A 23,584-nucleotide genomic window follows, 5' to 3' on the forward strand; every position below is an offset into this window, starting at 1 on the left:
AAAAACAGACAGAGAGACAGACAGACAGATATATAAGTATATAGATAGATGCATAAATATATGTATGGTAGCATACTTACACACAGACAAATAAATCAACTATTGATGTTACTTTTAAATTTGCGGATTATTTTTTTATTTATTCTTTATTAAAAGTTTTGAAGATTCTGATTTTATCCTAGAACTCTAGAGGCCACATTTGTTTCCAATCTTAATGAAACTTTCGACTAATGGGGTTGTTTACCCTCGGGACTTCGGTTAAAAAACCATTGCCCGAGCACACTGCTTAACATAAAACTTTGCGTTAAAAGGTCAAAAACGGCCATAATATGGTCAGCCCGATTGGTAATATTTTTTGAAGGAATTACAAAAGAGTTGGCTACCAAACCAGAGTTAGGGCATTTGGAGCCGTCTGTGTAGATTTTTAGATGCTAAGCATATATATTATCTATAAGAGAGAGTTTCTGACTTGATGAGGTGTGGCAAGTCAGTTTTCGTTATTTTATTAGAGAGTGATAGGTCAACAGCAATGGGTCCAAGCGTCCAGGGGGGGGCTTTGGAGGGCCTCAGGTTTGCTACAGGTACCTTGTTGAGGCCGGCATCTTCAACAAGGGTCCTAATACTCGCACCAAATGGTAGGGCGACACCCTTGATGAAGGTGCCAGTCCCGACAAGTTTGTTAACAGGATTTGAACCATGCCGAGACTTAGCCCTGGCCCGGAAATTAAGGGACTGCTGATTTCGACACAAGTCTAAGGGTAGAATACTGGCCTCCTCTTCAAGCAGTGCACGCGGTGTGCAGCTCAGGGCCCTCAGAGCTATCCTAAGTGCCTTATGTTGAATGGCATCAACCATTTTTAGGGAGTTTGGCTTTGCACATGCTTAGATCTGGGCTCCATAATCTAGCTTTGGACTTAGAGAGTTAAGAGGCTATTTTTATCTTATCCGAAACCTGTGCCTCTTAACGTTCACATTAAATTTAGGTCACTTTCGCACCAATCTGCCAAATATTTGAAACTTTGTCCCAAAGATATTTTGGTATAGTTCCAAACTGGGTCTTGTGAGGTAAAAAAACTGTGTAAAATTCAATCTATTTTTACTCTCGGCGACCTTGATTTCAATTTTTTTTATAAGTCTGATAAACTGGAGACAACTCAAAATGTGTATTGTAACTAATTGTTCAAAGTTACCCACCTTGTTTCAAAATCAATCCTTTTCAGTTGCGGCGACCTTGACCTTGGAGATATTGATGTAATTCATCGCGCACACACCGTCCAATTATGGTGAACAAATGTGCCAAACAATTGTAAAATCTCCCAATGAATGACATAGTTATGGCCCACACAAGCTCATTTATGGCCATTTTTGACCTTTGAACTCAAAGCGTGACCTTGATCTTGGCAATATAGATTCTTTCGCGCGACACACCGTCTAATGATGGTGAACAAATGTGCCGAATGATATTAACATCTCACAATGAACGACAAAGTTATGGCCCGGACAAGCTTGTTCCACCCGCCCGCCCACCCGCCCGCCGTCATTCGCCAATCTAATAACCAGTTTTTTCCATGGGAAAACCTGGTTAAAAAGCTGGTTAATAATCTAAGTCACCTTTTAGTGCAATGATGAAACTTAGTCTGAACATTAAATTTTGTTTTAATTATAATTTATAATTCGTCTCAGTTTGAAATGGTTCCAGTTTGTGGAAAAATATGACTACCAATGGACGGGAAAGTTTTCTTTATAGTGAAACCTTGTGAATACTCTATACATAGAAGTTTTAAACATGGTTCAAAGTCTGTTGAAAAACATGGCTGCCAGTGGTGGGTTCGTCTGTTGAAAAACATGGCCGACAGGGGTGGGAAAGTTTTCCTTGTTACAACACTAAATCACTAGAACAGAGTGCAACCATTTTTCAACTGGAACCCTATTCAAACTTTGCCTAGATATTATCAAGCTTAACATAGTTACACATTTTAATCAAGACTTGAGTCCTTCTAGCTTGATTACTAGTTGTTTTTTAAAATATAATACCCGAGACCAAGTGTTTTAGCTCACTTGATTAAGATATATATTTAGCATAGATATTGTCCAGATAAACATTTCAATACAGTTTCAAGAATGCTGTTTCTAGCATGGAAACTGCAAACAAGGTTTTAATACAATTTTTCTCAGTAACCTGAGTGTTTCTTAACATCACTTGACCCAGATATTGTCAACCCTTTCCCCCTCAGAAGCACAGTGAAAATGGCTATGTGCAAACAGTATAAAACCAGAACAACCTGCGAGTTACTCGCAGTCTGTTCAGGTTTTATGCTGTTTGCTGCTCATCAGTATCTATTGGTTGGAAATGAAGCCCTTTAAAACTTGGATCTACTAAGAAAGGTCTTTAATTAAATGTTACTGTCTAAGGGACTACAAAAATGTCAAAACACATATCTAAGTCGTAAAGGTTTAAATGACAATGACAAATACAATTAAGTGTTTTTTTACCTCACTTGATCACCAGATATTCTTAAAAACCTGTTGAAACCTATGAAACACTACAAACAGCAACAGACACCTGACAGCCTTGGTTCAGAATAGCTCACAGCCGGCCTTTGTGGCTCAGGGGAGCTAACAAAATAACAAAATACGATATAAAGCAGCAATTTTATTGCCATACTAATCACAAACATATTAACATTATCATTAAAGACAAACAAAAAATAAGCACTGTTAGCTTCAAGCAAATTAAACTAATTAAAAAAGACTACAGTCATATACAATTCATAAGTATTGGTGCCATTAATAAACAAGCTATATAATATGAATATCAATTAAGCTTTTTTGAGTCACTTTATATAGGTTTTCTGTTAAAAGTAAATGTATTTAATTAAAATGTTGTCATCACTTCTAACAATAGGCGGTGTAACGTTTAATTTTTCTTAATGAGATATACCGACATGCATGAGCCGTGCTCTGTGAAAAAGGGGTTTAATGCATGTGCGTGAAGTGTCTTTCCCTCTAAACTAGATTTTTGCTAAGAAGAGACTTTCTTTTAATGAAAAATATCTTAAAAGCGAAAAGTGTTGTCCCGGATTAGCCTGTGCAGACTGCACATGCTAATCTGGGACGACACTTTACGCATATGCATTAAAACCCCTTTTCTCAGAGCGCGGCTCATTTATTTTACAAGCAAATTCTGCTATTCTGGATCACCCAACTAAGGTAACACACCTGATTATTTCACAATGATACAACTTGCTAAAACCGATCCCAGTTGGGTATTGTACACCCGATCCCTTTAATGGTTTCAAAGGTTTATTTGTATTAGAGCAACAATTAACTGTTTTGTAATCATTTTCATTGTCCATAAACGATTATTATACATTCAAATATTATTTTTTATCCACAATTTTACCATTCAAAGACAAAATATAGCGCCGTAAAGTTTCATGGATTATTATCAGACAAATAACGTTATTTTTCCACAAATCACAGTATTGCAAAACACATTTAACAATAATCATTCAGTAACATAAGAATGTATAGTTACTATGGCAACAATATTTTGCATTCATCAACCAGACAATATTTTATAAATTTAAACAAGGAACATTTGAACACCACAAATACAAGTTTTCAATGCTTAAGGTATTAATTTAAATAATTGTGTATTCCCAAGATAGGTTTGTATCGTATGTATGCTCCTTATGTTTAATATTTAACAAGGCTGTTTGTAAAACATGCATGCCCCCCATATGGGCTCTAAGTTGTAGTGACAGCCATTTTGTAAATATGTTTTTTGTCACTGTGACCTTGACCTTTGACCTAGTGACCTGAAAATCAATAGGGGTCATCTGCGAGTCATGATCAATGTACCTATGAAGTTTCATGATCCTAGCCATAAGCTTTCCTGAGTTATCATCAGGAAACCATTTTACTATTTCGGGTCACTGTGACCTTGACCTTTGACCTAGTGACCTGAAAATCAATAGGGGTCATCTGCCAGTCATGATCAATGTACCTATCAAGTTTCATGATCCTATGCATAAGCGTTCTTGAGTTATCATCCGGAAACCATTTTTCTATTTCGGGTCACCGTGACCTTGACCTTTGACCTAGTGACCTGAAAATCAATAGGGGTCATCTGCTAGTCATGATCAATCTACCTATCAAGTTTCATGATCCTAGGCCTAAGCGTTCTTGAGTTATCGTCTGACAACCACCTGGTGGACGGACCGACCGACAGACCGACATGAGCAAAGCAATATACCCCCCTCTTCTTCGAAGGGGGGCATAATAAGATTTGTATTTATTTTGCAGAAGAATGTCACCATACATTACTCCATGTTATTACTGTTGCAATTTATTTCTCAATAAGCAACAAGAATTCAACAGATGAAGCAATGTTGATTTTTTTAAACAAGCTTTCCTAAAATCTTGGGTCAATATATTCAGCGGGGGTAATCACGTGACAGTCAAGATGGCAATTGAGACATCCATGCCAAGACAGCTATTTTTTGCAGTTTTATACCCTTTATTACTTTTATTAATTTTTTTAATGGCGCTCACATTCCAGCCATATCAGAATGAAAGTGATTAGCATTGATTTCGTATAAATATTCGCTCTATATCTCGACTTAACTCGAAATTTCAAAGCGGGATCACAAAATTAAAGCTCCCGCTTAGAAAAATGGTAGCAAGTTAAGTCAAGTTATCACGAGAATATTAATATGAAACTTACTGATATGGCTGGAAAGCGAGCAGCATTCAAAAATTAAGCAAAAATAATAGAGGGTATAATAGCCTGTCTTGGCATGGACGTCGCAATCGTGACTATCACATGATTATGTCCTCTGATATTTTGTATAAAGCAATAATAAATATCAAAGAACCAAATGCAAACTTAACAATACCATAAGTTTACTCATGAAATTAAGTTATTGCTTAACAATTTTTTGTATAATTTAAACTCATCTCTAGCATTAATTCACTTTATCAGTTAACATGGATAATTATTTTATGTCGTTGAATAAAAAAAATCCTCAAAAAAACAAATAATTCTTCATCTAATAAATACATCAATTCGGCATTTATAATTTGTACCATGTGACTGTCCAATATATTACTGTTTTGCATCCAAAAAGTCAGTACTTATTTCCATTTTTTTAAGAGTTGAGTACAAGTGTACTAAGTTATTTTATAACTTTAAAATCCTTAACTGAGAAAATTATTCGAATTAAAATGAGTGGTAAGTTTACACATATTTAAATTAATCATTAAATGTTTACAATGCTATCAACTACATGTATAATGCACTGCCTCTCACAAGTTTGAAGTTGAAGTTGTCCAAAAAAAGCTAGCCCTATCCTGACTATGCACTACTATGTTCTATACTTCCATCCATTAGTCTCCATTCTTATACTCACGGGCATTAGAATCTGTATGACTTGGGAAGTTATTATTTATAAGACATTTCTTCAGTACAATACCATATATATTTGGACTAGAACACAGCTTTTAAAGTCATACTGGATGAGGGATATGAATTTTCAAACAAAGTACTCGTCCAAATATAGATCTTTATTTTATGCTTTCCGGTGGTTTATAGAGAAATATTAGTGAATTAAAACTGATATTTCACTGTTTCAAACAAAATTATTGATATTTTTCACTGTTTTACTGTGAAATGATGTCATTTTTTTGACAAAATGACATCAATATTCCAGCGAAATTCTCCAGTTAAACTCTTTAACAATGTAAATAAAAGGTGAAAAAAACGCATAAAATAAAAAGTAAATTTGTTGGATTTGATGGAATATCGATTTTAATTCACTCTTGGTCATATTTTTTTTTCTTCTATGATTACACGTGAAATGAAATCGATATTCCACCAATATTAACTCATGATCATAAAAAAAAAAAATATTTCCTATGATCACTTGTGAAATAAAATCGATATTCCATTGTGTCTAACAAATATCCTCTCTGTATTGTACAGCGCAATATCTAATAACCATTATCATAGATCACATATTAACTACAAAATTAGTCAATACATTTCATAATAATATGAAAAGCCTCCATTGAACATTGACACAATAACGCAACTTATTGCAAAGGACAAATAACCATCAGAATACATCAAACACAGTATGGTTAAAATGATAGACATAAAACACTTGAAATAAAATGTATGTTATGATACAATGCCAGGTTTTTGTTTGAATATCATTAAAAAAAGGTTGTCAAAAAATTGTCTCATTTTCACATGTGATTTTTTTTTAACAAAAGGTTAAGATTCATAGTCACCCTTTCATAAACTTTACTTTCTTAAAAGATGCATATCTTCATAAACAACATTCAAATGTCATTACAAATCAGTACAAAAGTACATTTGCAGTTTAAATAATTATCATTTAACAAAACTAGGTCATAGGTCATGTAACAACCCTAAGGCGCACACCTGTAGCCCCAAGGAATTTAACTTTTCTCAGCAGGTAGTGTTTATAAAAGTTTGACAACTTACTTTTTTATTTTTTTGAGCAAGTTTCTGAATGATTGGGTAAAAAATATTACCTATAGATGTAAAAATGGTTTTGGCATATGGATGACCCCACTGCCTCATGGCGCCCATGTTTTTTGATCTCACTAATTGGAGGAATCATGAGAACAAATATTACGAGCAAGTTTTATGAAGACTGTGCAAACAAATGTGCCTTCAAAAATGTTCACAAGCTTTTTCTTTTATTTGAGCAAGGTTTTGACCCCACATGAGCCAATTTCGAACTCTAGTTTTCAAAAGCTTTTTTCCTTAACCCTTTACTACTTAGATACGTATAGTGTAGCAAAGTTAAATTCAATTAAAGACCTTTCTTACTAGATTCAAGAAAGTATTCATGATGATTTTGTTTAATATGACCTATTGACCTAGTTTTTAACCCCAAATAACCCAGTTTTTTAATCAGGCCAAGAAATCATTTGGACAACCCAGCTTCATTAAAAGGGCTCTCATCTAACTCAAAATTGATGCACAATATTTGCCACAGTTCCCAGCCCTTACAATTATTTTTACCTACTGCAGACTAAAACCCCCTCCATTTTTTCCTTTCACGTATAATAAGCATTTTAAACAAGTATAACAATATTTAAAATGCGTTGTCACAATATCACATGTTAATGCATTTCCTGCACAAGTATTTAAAATCAGTCGTCACCATATGTCACAAAAAGTAAAGTCAAATTGAGCCTTTGTTTATGCAGTCATGTTTTAAAACAGAGATTTTCTCAAAAACAATACATATATTTATAATACATCATTAATATGAAAAAATCCTCTTTACATCCATAAAAGGCCAATTCCTTGAAGCCTAGTCACCTATTCTGGAGAGAGACCTTACAATATGATAATAGAAATCAAACTACTAATTAAGAACTTTAAATCATCATACACATGTGTCCAAAACTTTTCTAGCTTCAAAGATTAATTTGTTTACTTAACGGTTTGTAATGAAACACTTTATACACACTTAAAAAGCACAGAAAAACATCAGTATTATAATAAAACATCATACTGAATAAAATGTCATTAGTCACACAGACAGATTGTGAATTACTCTTTAGAGAAAAACTCAACTATTTTATTGATCCCCACTACTTCCTATAATTTTCCCTTTCAAGTGGAAATTTGTACGAGGCACCTGTAAAAGAGCATCCTCTCAAAATAACGCGTGTAGAGTAATTGTGTACACATCTGTGTTTATTATTACATCAATAAAATTCCTAAAGCATCAATTGATAGAGTATGTGCATAAGAAATGAGGTCAATGATAATAGCTCCTTTTAACTACAGATATAAATGATGCTCGAAAGAAAAAAGAACACACACTTTGTTAGTATGAATGGCCTTGTAATATGCGGGAAAGCAGGTCTAATAATGTTGATGTTTTATCAAACTCTATTAAATGCTGAATGATCAGAATAGTTCAAACTTGTGACTTCATGTCTCAGAAAACATGAGCCTCACTTAGATAAAACTATGGCCTACTGCATGTGCATAGTGATCTTACATATAAGTCGCGTTCTGAGAAAACTGGGCATAATGCTTGTGCGTAAAGTGTTGTCTCAGATTGGCCTGTGCAGCTCCCATGTCTATCAACTTTCATATTTGAATGCTACCAACATACCAGTAGCTTTTGTCTTTTTAATTGCAGGTAAAAGTCATAAACATGAAATAAAATATACAAAGCATCAAAATCTTGGCTATGGTAAAAACCTTTTATACAAATACTACAAAGCAAAACATAATACAAGTGCTTTCATAAAGCTATGTAAACAAAAAAACAATGAGAAAACTAGTAACAAAATATAAAAGCACATAAATAACAATAAAATTACACAAATATTACTCACACATATTCTAAGAAACAATGAAAAGAATTTCATCACATCAATTTAATTGTTATTATTTAGAATAGAAAACCAAGCACAAATATATTTGACTATGTCAAAAGCCAATGGCCCAATAGAAACTCAGTTTCTTTTCATTATGCACTTATTGCCACAATAGTAATCACCACTCAAGACCTTTTTGGAACCCATTAACAGACTCTGCCTCTTTCTTGATATACTGAGAAATAACTCCCGGACTCTGGCAACTCTATGCTATGAATCAATTTCAATATTAATTAGGCATCTCATTGGTTCCTTGTCACAGACAGTATTATAATTCAACCAATCAGACAGAAGGCCATTCAAATAGTTAATATATAAATATGTTTAGGTGAAAAATTTGTTAAGGTGATTCATTCCCACATACACTTTTAAACAGATCAAAAAGTGTGACAATAAGTGCTGTAGTTTGCTCATTGATGTCAAAAAATAAAAAAATAACCGTGACCTTCAAGGTTACCATGTGCTTGTTCAAAACAAAGTATCAAACTCCAATTACAAATCCAGTAATATCCAAAATCAATGGAGATGTGAAGGACGACTTTGTCAAAGATAGTTGCCTGTCAGCCTTATTGAATGTGATAAATGCAAATATTAACTCTTTCCCACTGAATTAAATTCCATTCTTTGGGGGCATAAATAGAGAATAACAGGTTACTGTCCCATCGTTTTGTAATATATCAGGCGAGGCTTAGAATAATATAACGGCGAGGCTTGCCGAGCCGTTATTTTATTCGTGCCGAGCCTGATATATTATAAAACGATGGGACAGTAACATGTTTTTCTGTTTATCATACCACATTTCCTAAAAATCTGCAAAACAATCAATTTTTTTTATATTTAAAATGTACGGATCCCCGCTGATTTTGCTGATCCGGCTTTTACACGTTGACATACATATAAGAAAGGGCGTTCGAAAAATCGAAACGAATAATCGCTTATGTTAAACAACGTACAGAGAAAAAAAGTTGTCTTCACTATGAATACGAAGAGAACACCCCCTTTTATTATAAATGTTTTGAATTGGAGATCAGGAATGGACTGCAGCGACAAATTTAATCGAAGAACACACTTCACCGAATAGTTTGTAGACGCCATTTTGGAGATGTGTATTGAAATTGACATTTTGATGATGGTGTCAATATTGACATAAGCGTGTTTAATCGTTTGTTTAAATAGTTGAGATTAGGCATACAGTAATCATTTGTCTTGACTTTCTGTGCAACATTTGCGAGTGCAATGACTATATCGGTATTTAAGATTTATTGTCCCATTAGTGACGTCATTTAACTTCTGTAGTGCGGGCTGTGGTGATTTTTAAAAAATAAACGTTTTTGTGATTTATGACTTTAAACTAGAATAAAATATGTACGTTCTTGGTATCAAATGGTTTGTTTTGTTAAACCTGATTCATGTTGATAGAAATTGTTGTCTTTATTGCAAACCACACGTAACTTCAAACATTGACTGATATAGGAACTTCCTGTTGACCATGATATAAAAAAATATCAGGCAACGTTATCAGGCAGATATCAAAGCGGTGGTATGATAAAAATATGTATCAGTACTTTTACCAAACAATGGCTAGGTAACTGCATCAATGCTTTCCCACTTAACGCAATTACAACTATGATATTTAACTGTTGCCCTATTTCTGATCAAGAAAACACTATACCTGAAATATTTTCACATGTTTTTCTAGTGTTGAGCACTTGCTATTTTTACATAAATGCAAACAAGTTATCTTGAAACTACTGAACGTGAAACTGAACCGTCAAAATTATTACGTCTTTGAACAAAAGTAATCTCAAGTACTTGTTGTATGACTTCTTTCCTTTGAAAAAATCAAGCTGCAAGGTTTACTGGTCGTGTACGTAATTCCGGCCTGTACGTAAAAAATCGGCCACCTGTGTTTAATCATTTTGATGATCTAAACACACATGTTTTGATTATTTTTAGAACAATCAACTTGAAAACCAACCCTAATCTCAATATTTTGCAAATAATAGAAGCATATCACTGTAAACGTTTGCATTAAAATGTCTCAACCATAACACAAGATATTTCTCTCATGAAAGTGACGTCATTATCCATTGCAAAAATTATATTCATATAAGAAACAAATATATTTGATAAAATTATTATTATTTCTATCTGATAAACTTTCATTAAGGTATTTATAATTAATTGTATAAAAACATACATTTAAAACAAAACAAGAGCGCCGCATGACGGAGCAATATACGCCCGATTCGTGTGCCATTGGAGATGATACACTGATGATTGATGTATTTGTTTTGGAAATAAGCAATATACCCCCATACCACTTTGACGCAGGATAAAAAGTTGTTTAAAAGTTTCGGATGAATACAATTTGAATTAGAGTCCGGACAAAGTGGCGCCGTTGAAAATGCACTAATTGACCCTATGACCTAGTTCTTGACCCGACATGACCCATATTCGAACTTGACCTAGATATCAACTAGATGCAACTACTGACCAAGTTTGGTAAAGATCGGATGAATACAATTTGAATAAGAGTCCGGACAAAGTGGCGCTGTTGAAAATGGACTAATTGACCCTATGACCTAGTTTTTTACCTGGCATGACCCATATTCGAACTTGGCCTAGATATCAACTAGATGCAACTACTGACCAAGTTTGGTGAAGATAAGATTTATACAATTTGAATTAGAGTCCGGACAAAGTAAAATGCACTAATTGACCCTTTGACCTAGTTTTTGACCCAGCATGACCCATATTCGGACTTGACCTAGATATCAACTAGATGCAACTACTGACCAAGTTTGGTGAAGATCGGATGACTACAATTTGAATTAGAGTCCGGACAAAGTGGCGCCGTTGAAAATGCACTAATTGACCCTATGACCTAGTTTTTGACCCGGCATGACCCATATTCGAACTTGGCCTATATATCAACTAGATGCAACTGCTGACCAAGTTTGGTGAAGATCGGATGAATACAATTTGAAATAGAGTCCGGACAAAGTGGCCCCTTTGAAAATGCACTTATTGACCCTATGACCTAGTTTTTGACCCGGCATGACCCATATTCGAACTTGGCCTAGATATCAACTAGATGCAACTGCTGACCAAGTTTGGTGAAGATCGGATGAATACAATTTGAATTAGAGTCCGGACAAAGTGATGCCTTCCGCCCGCCGCCCGCCCGCCCGCCCGCCAAGGGGTTTCACATAATACGTCCCGTATTTTATACGGGCGTATAAAAATCAGGACCTAAATATAAACTTTTAATATTTGAATTACCTCCCTTGATTTGAATATTAATGGTTTACATTTTGTAAAATTAAATATAAGCGTTTACTAAAAATCGACACTAAAGTCAACTTTTTAAACATAATGTTTATACTTTCTTAGCTATGTTAGTAAAAATTGATTAAAACTATTGAAAATAAATATTTTTTATGAATGTGCAGTTGCCCATTAACCGTGCAGGCCTGTTAATATTTATTAAAATAGGTAGGTGGTGTAACTGGTATAATAATGTCGCATATTTTTTAAGTTTCAAGTCATAAATTGTGTTTGTGTAAACCTTTATTAATACTCTTCAAATGAGGACATTCGTCTAAAGATATTGCTTTGTAATTGTACCTGCAAATTAAACTGAAAAGTGGCCGATTTTTTAGGTACAATTGCCCTACGAAAATTGATAGTTTATATGTCATTAATTTCTCTTCATAAAAGTAACATACACTGATCTAATTCTATTGAAATTTTCATGCTAGGTGAGTTTTGAACCCAGGGTTATATATGTGAAGTTTAGTTTAAACCAGTTGCGTAAAACAAAAGATTTTGTTAAAATAGTCCCAAAAGTGGCTGGAATTACGTACACGACCAGTATGGTATGATTTTGATAACTGTCTGTCCACGGCAAACATAACAACATACAATTTAAAAAATCCGTCAATTAAAAAAAAAAGGATTGATGTTAATCAACCTTAAAATTCCAGAAAAATCACAAGTAAATATTTAGAAATAAGACACTAATGTTACCTTACAGGAGATTGCAGACATTGAAAAATAATACATTTCTTAAATTGTACTACCTACTTAATAAAACCAACAAATTGTGCAATCAAAGTGTGGAGTTTCTTTAGAAGTGTTAAAGCATGAATAATTATTATGATTGACAACAATTTAATTATGCAGTGCAACAATACTCAAAGCAATATGAAATAACCATATGGTACTTCATACTATTTACACAACAAAGATGAGGGGCAACTGTTAACTAGCACAATCAGCCCAGGTTTGGGTATTCTCCTCAATCACATTAAAATGTTGTAAGCTTGCACTCGGCTTACAGTTGACTTCATCGTTGGCAATGTTTTTACCACCAAGATTTTTAGAACTGTCTGTCATGAGTCGGTCATCATGGAGAGAAAACCGAGCATTCTTCCCTGACGACGATCGCTCATGAACGCCAAGTTTTTCTACAGAGTTATTACTGTCCTTAGAAAACCCTTCCCTCCTTGATTTATCTATCATCGTGTAACCATTCAAAGAAGTCCTTTTTGTTATGCCTTTCTGTTTCACAATGCCTTTTAACTTGGACAGAGACGTGAGACTTCCATTGCTGGCCTGACTATAGTTATGTCCCCTTAATGACAGAGTACTCGGCCTTTGAAGTTTCATATCATCTTCAAATTTTGAGCTCAGACTCAATTTCTGAGGACTCAAGTCTGAGGTGCTTTTTGAATAAGGTGCAACCCTGTGTCTGGTAATCAGTGGCGAATCGCTTTGTGGCTCTGGGTCACTGCTTTCCACATGGGGGTCAACTTCAACACTTCTACGCTGTGCCTCATGTTCAAGATTCGTTAATCGAATCCCGTCCATTGCACTTGAGTTACTCGACGCTGCTTGATATCCTGCGGGACGCACTACTGCACCAGAACCTGTCAGTCTTACTTCAGTCTCAAAAACATGCGAGGGCTCAAAAATCGGGTTTTGGCGCCCAACTATTTCACCTACCCTTCCATTCTCCATGCAGGAAACATTCTCTCCATCAGAAGAATGCTTTTTAACCTCAAATTTCCCGCCAAAGGCCAATCTCCCAAACAAAGCCAATTGACCCAAGAACCCAATCTCCTTGACCTTCTTACTTGATCGAGAGATATAAGAATTTCTCGAATCCTTGGTATGATTCACACCATTTGCTAGGCCTCTGGCAGCGTTAACTCCTAGCTCCTCAGGATTGTTGATAACTTTACGACGCAGTTCGGTAGTAGTAGGTGCCAGGTTATGGTTCCTTTGATTGTGGGTTTGTGTAGTTGCTAGAGACTGGTTTTGGTTCAGTGAATCATGTTGCATCAGCGATGACTCTAGACTCTCCGTAAAATTGTCAAAAATACTGTCTGTTGGGCAATTCTGCTGTGGATCCCCTCTGCTGTATATTAAGTTGTTGCCTTAAATGATTTAAGAGTAAAATTAGATTGTTAGTTTGGGTGTATACACTTCATATAAATGGCAAGCTAACAGTTTTTGTATTTGATCTATTCACAATTGGATATTAGACAATACAGTGTTTGATTTAAATAATACAATACACATTTTTTTACATTAATTTTGAATCAGTATATACTTTTTTTTTTTAATTTTAATTACTGGTCATTTGAATGTTGATTTACATATAACAATTCAATATTAAAGCACTTAACATGACCATTGCCTATCACAGATGTTTGAAAGAATTTACCAATTAGTATTTACTAATCATTTTACAAAGCCAAAATGTCTGTTTTGTTCAAACATAAGATAAAGCTTGTTGGAAAGCTTTTCTGTCTAAATTAATGAAAATGTGTTTCATTTGTGGACACAAATATCTGAATAACTCATTCTTGATATTCATTATTTTTACCAGAGACACCCCCCATGAACCCTCTACATCATCCGCCAGGAGTCTGACACCATGCTGTGGTCAAAGTGCAGTTATTGTTGATCAATGAACAAAAACAACATGGTACAACATTAAAAGGTCACATGAGAGAAAAGATCATAGATATTTTCCAGTGGGTGAAAACACTGAGTGGAATATGGCATTGAGCCGCATGACAACCCTTAAATTAGTCCTTATATTGAAACATGAGCCGCAAGACAACCCTTAAATTAGTCCTTATATTGAAACATGAGCCGCAAGACAACCCTTAAATTAGTCCTTATATTGAAACATGAGCCGCAAGACAACCCTTAAATTAGTCTTCATATTGAAACAAATCAGCCTCACTTTTGGGAAACCAAGCATAATGCATGTACATACATGTTGTTTCAGATTAGCATGTGTGTATGTACACTTGCATCTAGCCCTGTTTTCCCAGAACAAGGCTTATATTGAAACATATATGAGTCATCCATGGGTACACCGTAATTATTTCGGGCAGAACTTAAACCAACCAAATTAAATAATCCCATCCTCGCTGTTAAGGGACAGAGACTTACCGACCACCGCCAATTCCTCGTCGCTGCGTTTGTGCGTGTTTCTCTCCACGATCGGGTTGCGACCCTGGTGACGCGGCACTGGCTGATTCATCAGAAGGTTGATGTTCTGCGACTTCGGGTGGCTAGGTGGCGCCACCAGCGGCTCCCCAGGCGTCACAGCGACAGTGGTCTCCATGGTGGAGGTGGAGAAGCTGCCATGGCGATCACCGCTCCAACTCTGGGGCAATACTGATGTGGACTCACTGAGAGACATGCCTGAAATGCCGCCCGTGCTGTTGTGAATGTCGTTTCTAATCAATGCCGATGTGTTGCCGTCTGCTGCGATGTTCGGAGCTGTGGATTCCGAGGCGGAACTGAGACCGCCCCACTGAGTGTTACCGTTGCCGTGGTAACCAGGCCTGGAGTTGGTGTTTGCGTGAGATAGCAAGGCGGTGTTGATTGTTGGGGTGACACCTGTATACACTATAAGATGTCAAAAAAGTGACTAAAAAATACCCCCCTGACACCACATATTGTAATATATAGCAGGATGTCAAAGAAATATTTAGTATACAAATGGGCATTACATAGGAGGATAACAATTGCAAATGAACAACTTTAAATCATGAGGAACCATGGTTGTAAGTTTGAATGTTGCATGCTTTATAAGTGAAGAACGCCTCCCACACCGTTTTTGTCTACAGACCAATGAACAGATGGACAGATGACTATAAATGTGACATCTAGAGGAGTATTAACAAGCTTTCTTTTAATTTGACCTAGAGACCTTGTTTTTGATCTCACATGCCCCAGTTTCTAACTAGGCCAAGACATGATTGGGACGAATCTTCTGACCAAGTTAAATGAAGATTGGACAATAAATGTGACCTAAAGGGTGTTCACATGGCTTACCAGGCACAACAGACAAAAAGCCAACACAAAAGTCCACCAGGAGCACGTTGTCATCAGATAAGCTAAAAATGTTCATATTTTAATGTATAAACAAGAGATGTGTTTGTCAGAAACACAATGCCCCTATTGCGCCGCTTTGAAGCCATATATTTGACCTTTGACACTGAAGGATGACCTTGACCTTTCACCACTCAAAATGTGCAGCTCCATGAGATACACATGCATGCCAAATATCAAGTTGCTATCTTCAATAATGCAAAAGTTATTGCAAAACTTTAACCAAGGTTTAAGTTTTGGGACACAAACAATGAATGAATGAATGAATGAATGACAGACAGACAGACAGAAAGGCCAAAAACAATATACCCCCGATCTTTCGATCTGGGGGCATAAAAAACAAGAGATTTGTTTGTCGGAAACACAATGCCCCCTATTGCGCCGCTTTGAAGCCATCTTTTCAACCTTAGACCTTGAAGGATGACCTTGACCTTTCACCACTCAAAAATGTGCAGCTCCATGAGATATGCATGCATTTTAAATATCTAGTTGCTATCTTCAATATTGCAAAATTTGACCTTTGACCTTGAAGGATGACCTTGACCTTTCACCACTCAAAATGTGCAGCTCCATGAAATACACATGCATGCCAAATATCGAGTTGCTTTCTTCAATATTTAAAAAGTTATCGCCAATGTTAAAGTTTTCGGACGGACGGAATATTTGACATTTGACCTTGAAGAATGACCTTGATATTTATCTTTCACCACTCAAAATGTTCAGCTCTAGGAGATACACATGCACAAATATTAAGTTGCTATCTTCAATATTTAAAAAGTTATGGCCAATGTTGAAGTTTTCAGACGGACGGAATATTTCACATTTGACCTTGAAGGATGACCTTCACCTTCACCTTTCACCACTCAAAATGTTCAGCTCCAGGAAATACACATGCATGCCAAATATCAAGTTGCTATCATCAATAGTGAAAAAGTTATGACCAATGTTAAAGTTTTCAGACGGACTCACAGACTGACAGAGAGACAGACAGACGGACTGACGGACAGTTCAACTGCTATATGCCACCCTACTGGGGGAATAAAAATTAAACAAAAATATGCCACCCTACTGGGGGAATAAAAATTAAACAAACACTACATACAAATGAATGAGTGAAATGAACTTTTTTTGAGGCCAAAACAAAAACTTTAATACCGTTAACTTCTTTACAAAATGTGCAATATATATTCAGGTATAAATTTACTTACATGGCAAAATGAGCCACATTCTGGGCACACCAGGCATAATGCATGTACGTAATGTATCACCCCAGATTAGCCTGCGCAGTCTACATAGGCTATTTAGGGACAACACTTTCCGCTTTTTAGGAATTTTTTGTTAAAAGGAAGTCTCCCTTAAACAAATATCCTGCCTGTGCTGAAAGTGCTGTCCGTGATTAGACTGGACAGACTAATCTTGGACGACACTTAAAGCAAATGCATTAAGCCAAATTGCCAAAACGATTCTCAAATGAAGCACATATAAAAGAAACTAACCTTTGTTTGCTTTATTGCGGTTGTCATGGCACCAGAGAGCCTTCAGTTCAGCAATCCTCTCCTCGACACAGATCGTGGTGAGTCTGGCTTCTGCGTCCTGGTCCCAGCATTCCTCTATTGTCTCCTTGAGGACTCGGATTGTCTGGAACCGCAAAACACACGGCCTGTATTCATCAAACAATTCTCAGACTTAAGTTTAAGAATAAAGAGTATTCTTCCAATCAGAATTTTTAAGAATTACTTTTAATTTTTGGTCAAATTTTGCATAAACTGCCCCTACCTACATCAATCTTTTAATGATTGCTCAGGTGAGCTAAAATTCCATAAATATAGGGAAAAGAATAGTAAAGGTCTTTAATGGCCAACTTTGACCTTTAAGAGCTATCTTGGCCTTTGCAGAAGTAGGACAGGTGTTACACATGACAAGCATCTTATGATGATTGACAATGGTGCGTGCCAAATTATTTTATCAACAATAATAGCACATTAATGACTAAGACAAGAGATGTGTTTGTCAGAAACACAATGCCCCCTATTGCGCTGCTTTGAAATAAAATTTAAATATATCATTTGGCAGGTTTAGAAATTATATTCCTTTTAAACCTTATTACTTCCCTTGGATTGTATTTTTTTACTTTTGACCTTGCAGGATGACCATGACTTTTCGCCACTCAAAATGTGCAGCTTCATGAGATACACATGCATGCCAAATATCAAGTTGCTATCTTCAATATTGAAAAAGTTATGGCCAGTTATGCTTAAGTTTTCGGACGGACGCACAGACTGACAAGACTGACGGACTGACAGACAATTAAACTGCTATATGCCCCCCTACTGGGGGCATAAGCGAGGCTCTACCAGTGGAACAGGCAGAACATCCCTAATCTACGCAGAAAGGTATACAAATATTTCTGTAGTGTTTTTCTCTTTTTCATTTTTATACTCTAGACATACCTGATTGTATTCCTTCCAGACCTCAGGGAACTTTGGTCGCACCTTGTTCCTGGAAACCAGTAGCTGCATCTCCTCAAACGTCGGGTGGTTCCCTGCCTCATGTTGGTAGGGCAGGGCAAACTCAGGCATTGGACAGCCTATAACACATATTTTTTATGCAGTCACAAATGAAATGGAGCAGCCATAGACTGACATGGAGCAGACAAAGACTGACATGGAGCAGACATAGACTGACATGGAGCAGACATAGACTGACATGGAGCAGCCATAGAGTGACATGGAGCAGCCATAGACTGACAAGGAGCAGCCATAGACTGATATGGAGCAGCAGAAGACTGACATGGAGCAGCCATAGACTGACATGGAGCAGCCATAGACTGACATGGAGCAGCCATATACTGACATAGAGCAGCCATTGACTGACATGAAGCAGCCATAGACTGACATGATGCAGCCATAGACTGACATGGAGCAGCCATAGACTGACATGAAGCAGCCATAGACTGACATGAAGCAGACATAGACTGACATGGAGCAGTCATAGACTGACACAGAGCAGCCATAGACTGACATTTAGATGCCATAGACTGACATGTAGCAGCCATAGACTGACATGGAGCAGCCATAGACTGACATGGAGCAGCCATAGACTGACATTTAGCAGCCATAGACTGACATGGAGCAGCCATAGACTGACACCGAGCAGCCATAGACTGACATGGAGCAGACATAGACTGACATGGAGCAGCCATAGACTGACATGGAGCAGCCATAGACTGACATTTAGCAGCCATAGACTGACATGGAGCAGCCATAAACTGACATGGAGCAGCAGAAGACTGATTTTGAAATATGCCGGAGCAACTACACACTTACCTTGATAGAGGTTGGAGTGGATATAGACTGCCATGGAAAGAAATCTGAACAGCTATTGAGTGACATTGCTTGATATGAGAGCAGCTATAGACTGACCTTGATAGAGGTCGGCACAGCGTGAGGAGATCTCCCACAGGACGAGGCCCAGTGCGTAGATGTCAATATGCTTTAGGGACGCCTCACAGTCCCGCAGGTTCACCGCTCCATCCAACAACTCTGGGGCCATGTAGCGTAGGGTGCCAATCTTTAATTGAGAAATTAATGATTAATGAGAGAACTTTTGTACGAGACCAGTTCGTGTAGTATCAATCTAGAACTGAGAAATTTACGATTAAGTTAAATTAAGTTGCTGTAAGAGAACAGTAATACATACAATTTTGCATAAAATTCTGCATAATTTTTTATACTTTACATAATTGGAAGTATATGTTTCATGAAACTACCTCCCTGTCCTCTATTACCTATAGTCTGTGAAAATGCTAAAAAAAAGACTATATGATAATAGTTTGCAAACCTTCCCCAACAGCTAAACACTATCAAGAGTGTAGGGACATATTTGATAAAAAGAATCTTTTGCAGTTACCATTCTAGATTAGCAGCTAATATTTAGTTGCTGCTGTTTTACACCTTTTCTCTATACTCTGACACAAACTTCTCAGTTACAATCAGTATAAGTGAAAATTTCAGAGACCTAATGTTTATCAATTAACCCTTGTTCTGGGAAAACTGGGCTTAATGCATGTGCGTAGTGTTATCCCACCTGTGCAGTCTGCACAGGCTAACCAGGAACGACACTTTGGCCTAATGTTATTGTTTGTTTAAAATCTCATCTTAGCAGCACGAGGCCCAATTTGATTAATGCCCAGTAATTGGATTATTAATTTCAGACTTACATCAGTGAGTGAGGTCTGCTCTGCATTTTCTACTCGCCCCTTGAGTATGACGTTGGATCCTTTGGCCGATGTACAGAAGCCCAGGTCTGCGATCACACAGCTCAGATCCTGCCTGACCAGCACATTACGGCTGTTCAGATCCCTGTGCCCCACAGTCGGCTTGAATATATCTGAAAATGAGAAATGGCTAACAATTTTGGCCTGTTTCATTTTTCTAAAGGACCCATTGAGCCTGTGTTACAAGAAGTCTCCTTCTTCTAACAAATACTATATAAATTTGCTTTTGGATTATTGAATCCTATATTGGTCTGACACTAAAACATCCTGTTTACATATAAAATTCAGACCTAACATACCGACACTGGTTGTTTATTCAGTCCAATTTTTTACAGCAAATGTCATTTATGCTTTGTCTGAAAGGGCAAAGTCTTTAAGATGACATTTTTGCTATATGTAGTTCCCAACTAAACACAATTGTTTATTGGTAATATTTATTGGTATTAGTAACAGTAAATTATTCATTCTGAACACCTGACATATTAACATTTATGTGCTATACATGTATTAATGCTAAAAAGAAGCTATAGATCATGAAACAGACGCATCTGGTTCCTGCTGGACAGCATATTTTAATTAATTAAATCCAATTGATGTCATGGCCAGGGTAAAAGGGGCCTTTTCACAGATTTTGGCATGTATTTGAGTTTGCCAATAATGCTTTATATTGATAAATGTAAACATTGGATCTAAAAAGCTCCAGTGAAAAACAAGATTAGAATAAAATAATAAAAATAAAAGTAAACCTCAACTGGGCTAGAGCCACTGAACCCTGGAGTAAGTCTATCGCTTAGACCACTTGGCTATCCGTGCTCATACAATGAGTGATGTATTTTATACTTTATATAAGAAATCCTCTTAACGTCACAAAATGTAACGACAACAACAGAACTCTCTAAATTATTTATTTCACGTTGCAACGCTTTATAATTTTTAGGTTTTTAAATCGTCAAAAGATGCATATAATGGATATTTTAGAGCATGGCAAATGTTCAGTATTACTGTTTTCTCACAAATATCATAACTACAACGAAAAATTGTGAATCTGAAAATATTTTTTTAATTTATCAACACGTGAAAAGGTCCCTTTAAAGTTAGGTTGGATGATACAGGTGCATTTGCAGTGGTCATAATCTACAACAGTGTAGTTAGAGTAAGTTTAAGCGTTAGAGCCATTGTAATACTTGTGTAAACTGGTATGTACCAAATACCACTCATCAAGTGTATACAATGTATAGAGAAAGATTGTTTTATCCCCTCTATGATTCCCATCATCTCTCATGACTTTAAATAGAAAATGCTGCATATGATTTGGGAGACTGTTGTTGTTGTTGTTGTATTTTTTTCCATTAATTCTGGAAATGGTTTTTGAATTGCCATTCAGCTAACATATAATACAACATATAGACAATTGATACATTGCAATTAAAATCTCAGTGTACATGTAGCTTCCAAAGCAACTGACTGCAATAGTTGAATAGCATGAGACTTTTAAACACAATAGTTGAATAGCATGAGACTTTTAAACAAACACACGGTTTAATTTCTAGTAATATCCTAATTTATCTCTCTTTATGCAGATCAGTGTGTCAAAAAGCACCCAGAAATGAAGAATAAATTTATTCCAGAATACAGTAGACTTTGAAAACCCTTGTCTTGGAGTACCATATAAAACAAGCAGACCCATTTAAATTCTTTTCTAAATCACATACCATATAAACTTCAGAATATATTTGTGAACAATTATCTAAAGGAAACTACCATTGGTACATAAATTGGGTCAGTGTTGTGTGTTTCAACAGTTCCCAACTATTCTCTCATACCTCCAGACCCTTGTTCCGTGTGAAGGTGAGACATTCCCCGAGCTAGCGTGTGACACAGCTTGCACATGGTGAACCAATCAAATGTGTTGTTCTTCAGGTAGTTAAGCAGCGTTCCGTCTGGTATGTACTCGAGCACCAGCAGATGTTGGACTGTTCCGTCCTGAAGTATCCGCTCCTCCCCACCAATAAACTTGAGAACATTCTCATGTTCCATGAACGGCAGGGAATATATGTACTTCTCATTGTAATAATACTGTTTATAGCTGGGTGTGTAGATTTTAACCGCCACATCCTGTTCGTTGAGGGAACCCTTCCACACCTCACTGTAGTTATAGGTTACATTAAATTAAATAATCAAATCATGTGCGGCTGTATATTAATATTATATTAATCCACATATTTAACTTAATGGCAATATTCACACTATAGAAAGTTGTTCAGGTTTTATCTTTTGAAGATATTGATAAGATAAGATATAGGTGTTTACTACTAAATCAATGAAATAAGAAAATTTAGAGACTATAATAAAACAGCACTGAAACAGGTTACATTCCCATAGAAAAAAGGACAAAAAAAGAATGTGCAAAAACAGTTGACCTTGATTTGTGCCGCGTACTTTCTTGCAAACAACATGACATACCTTTTTTTATTTTTTAAATCGATTCAGTAAGGAATGCTTTTTTCAAAAGGTATCTTTATGGGGGGGAATGAGCATGAGCAAATTGTTACATTTATTTTTGCTGCAAGTAGTAGCTTTCGCATTGATTTATATATAAGAAAAGTATTTAGTATATTGTGACCTGTAACGGCCCTTTGTGATCTGACAGCTGATTTTCAGTTTGTCGATGTCGAATGTGGGCTCTGGTTCTTCTTCAGTAGCGTTTGTCGTCAGCACGGGCACGTGTTGAGGTTGAAAGCAGCATCGATACACGAAGTAGGTTGCCAGAATGATGACTGCTACCGAGAACACTGACAACAAGGATATTATGATCGTCCTTTCTCTGTATGTTGGGTCACGCATCGGACGCAAAACTGAAAGTAAGACAACTAGTGTTACAATGGGGTTTAGAAAAATAAGGTTGCATAATGGCAAAAGTAGGGCATGTTTAATACTGTGAACCATTATTATTCCTGGGACAGTATTTTGTGTGGATTTCTTGGTTGAAATGAACCATGAATTTAAGTGTCCACCAAGCAAATCATAATTTCACTTGTTTGTTTAACCGCTCCAAAATGTGCATTCCAAGTGCAGTTTTCAAGAATTATACTTACACAAACACAAAACATGTTTACACAAGCAAATTTGTTGATTTGATATCAACTGGCCATAGGGACATGGGTCTTGCATGTTCCTCACTGATAACGATGACCAAGTAAATCACGGCAAAGGAAAATCACTTGATGTATGGCACAAACCTTTGGCATATTTAATCAAAGTTTTATAACATTTGACCTCAGAGTGACTTTGACCTTGACCCTTGAGGAGAAATACCATAAGGAGAAATACTGTAGAAAGATATCACATAATCCTTTAATGTAAAGTGAAGTGACTTAATTAAAAATAATTCATTAACCCTTTAAGCGCTGGAACCGAATTTTGAAGGCCTTTGCAAACAGTTTGGAT

At 36.3% G+C, this 23,584-nt stretch overlaps 1 protein-coding gene across 4 annotated transcripts in view; it reads right to left on the minus strand.

Annotated features, from left to right (window-relative positions):
• Positions 1–2,640: 2,640 nt before the first annotated feature.
• The window catches only part of LOC127867809 (bone morphogenetic protein receptor type-2-like), a 63,484-nt gene continuing 42,540 nt past the window's right edge, over positions 2,641–23,584 (minus strand). The window contains exons 6-14 of one of the 4 annotated variants that reach the window (XR_008043667.1): positions 22,761–22,992; positions 21,961–22,283; positions 20,081–20,250; positions 19,284–19,431; positions 18,312–18,448; positions 17,358–17,499; positions 14,914–15,375; positions 11,483–13,883; positions 2,641–11,326 (exon numbers count right to left, since the gene is read on the minus strand). Coding sequence is in view for 2 of the 4 variants with exons in the window: in XM_052409274.1 (XP_052265234.1) it covers positions 12,706–13,883; positions 14,914–15,375; positions 17,358–17,499; positions 18,312–18,448; positions 19,284–19,431; positions 20,081–20,250; positions 21,961–22,283; positions 22,761–22,992 (2,792 nt within the window). In the remaining 2 variants the exon portion in view is untranslated. Of the gene's footprint in view, positions 13,884–14,913; positions 15,376–17,357; positions 17,500–18,311; positions 18,449–19,283; positions 19,432–20,080; positions 20,251–21,960; positions 22,284–22,760; positions 22,993–23,584 lie in introns of all 4 variants that reach the window. The other 3 variants (XR_008043668.1, XM_052409275.1, XM_052409274.1) reach the window with 3 other exon arrangements.

The sequence above is a fragment of the Dreissena polymorpha genome, chromosome 2 (assembly GCF_020536995.1).
Source record: "Dreissena polymorpha isolate Duluth1 chromosome 2, UMN_Dpol_1.0, whole genome shotgun sequence".
NCBI lineage: Eukaryota > Metazoa > Mollusca > Bivalvia > Myida > Dreissenidae > Dreissena > Dreissena polymorpha.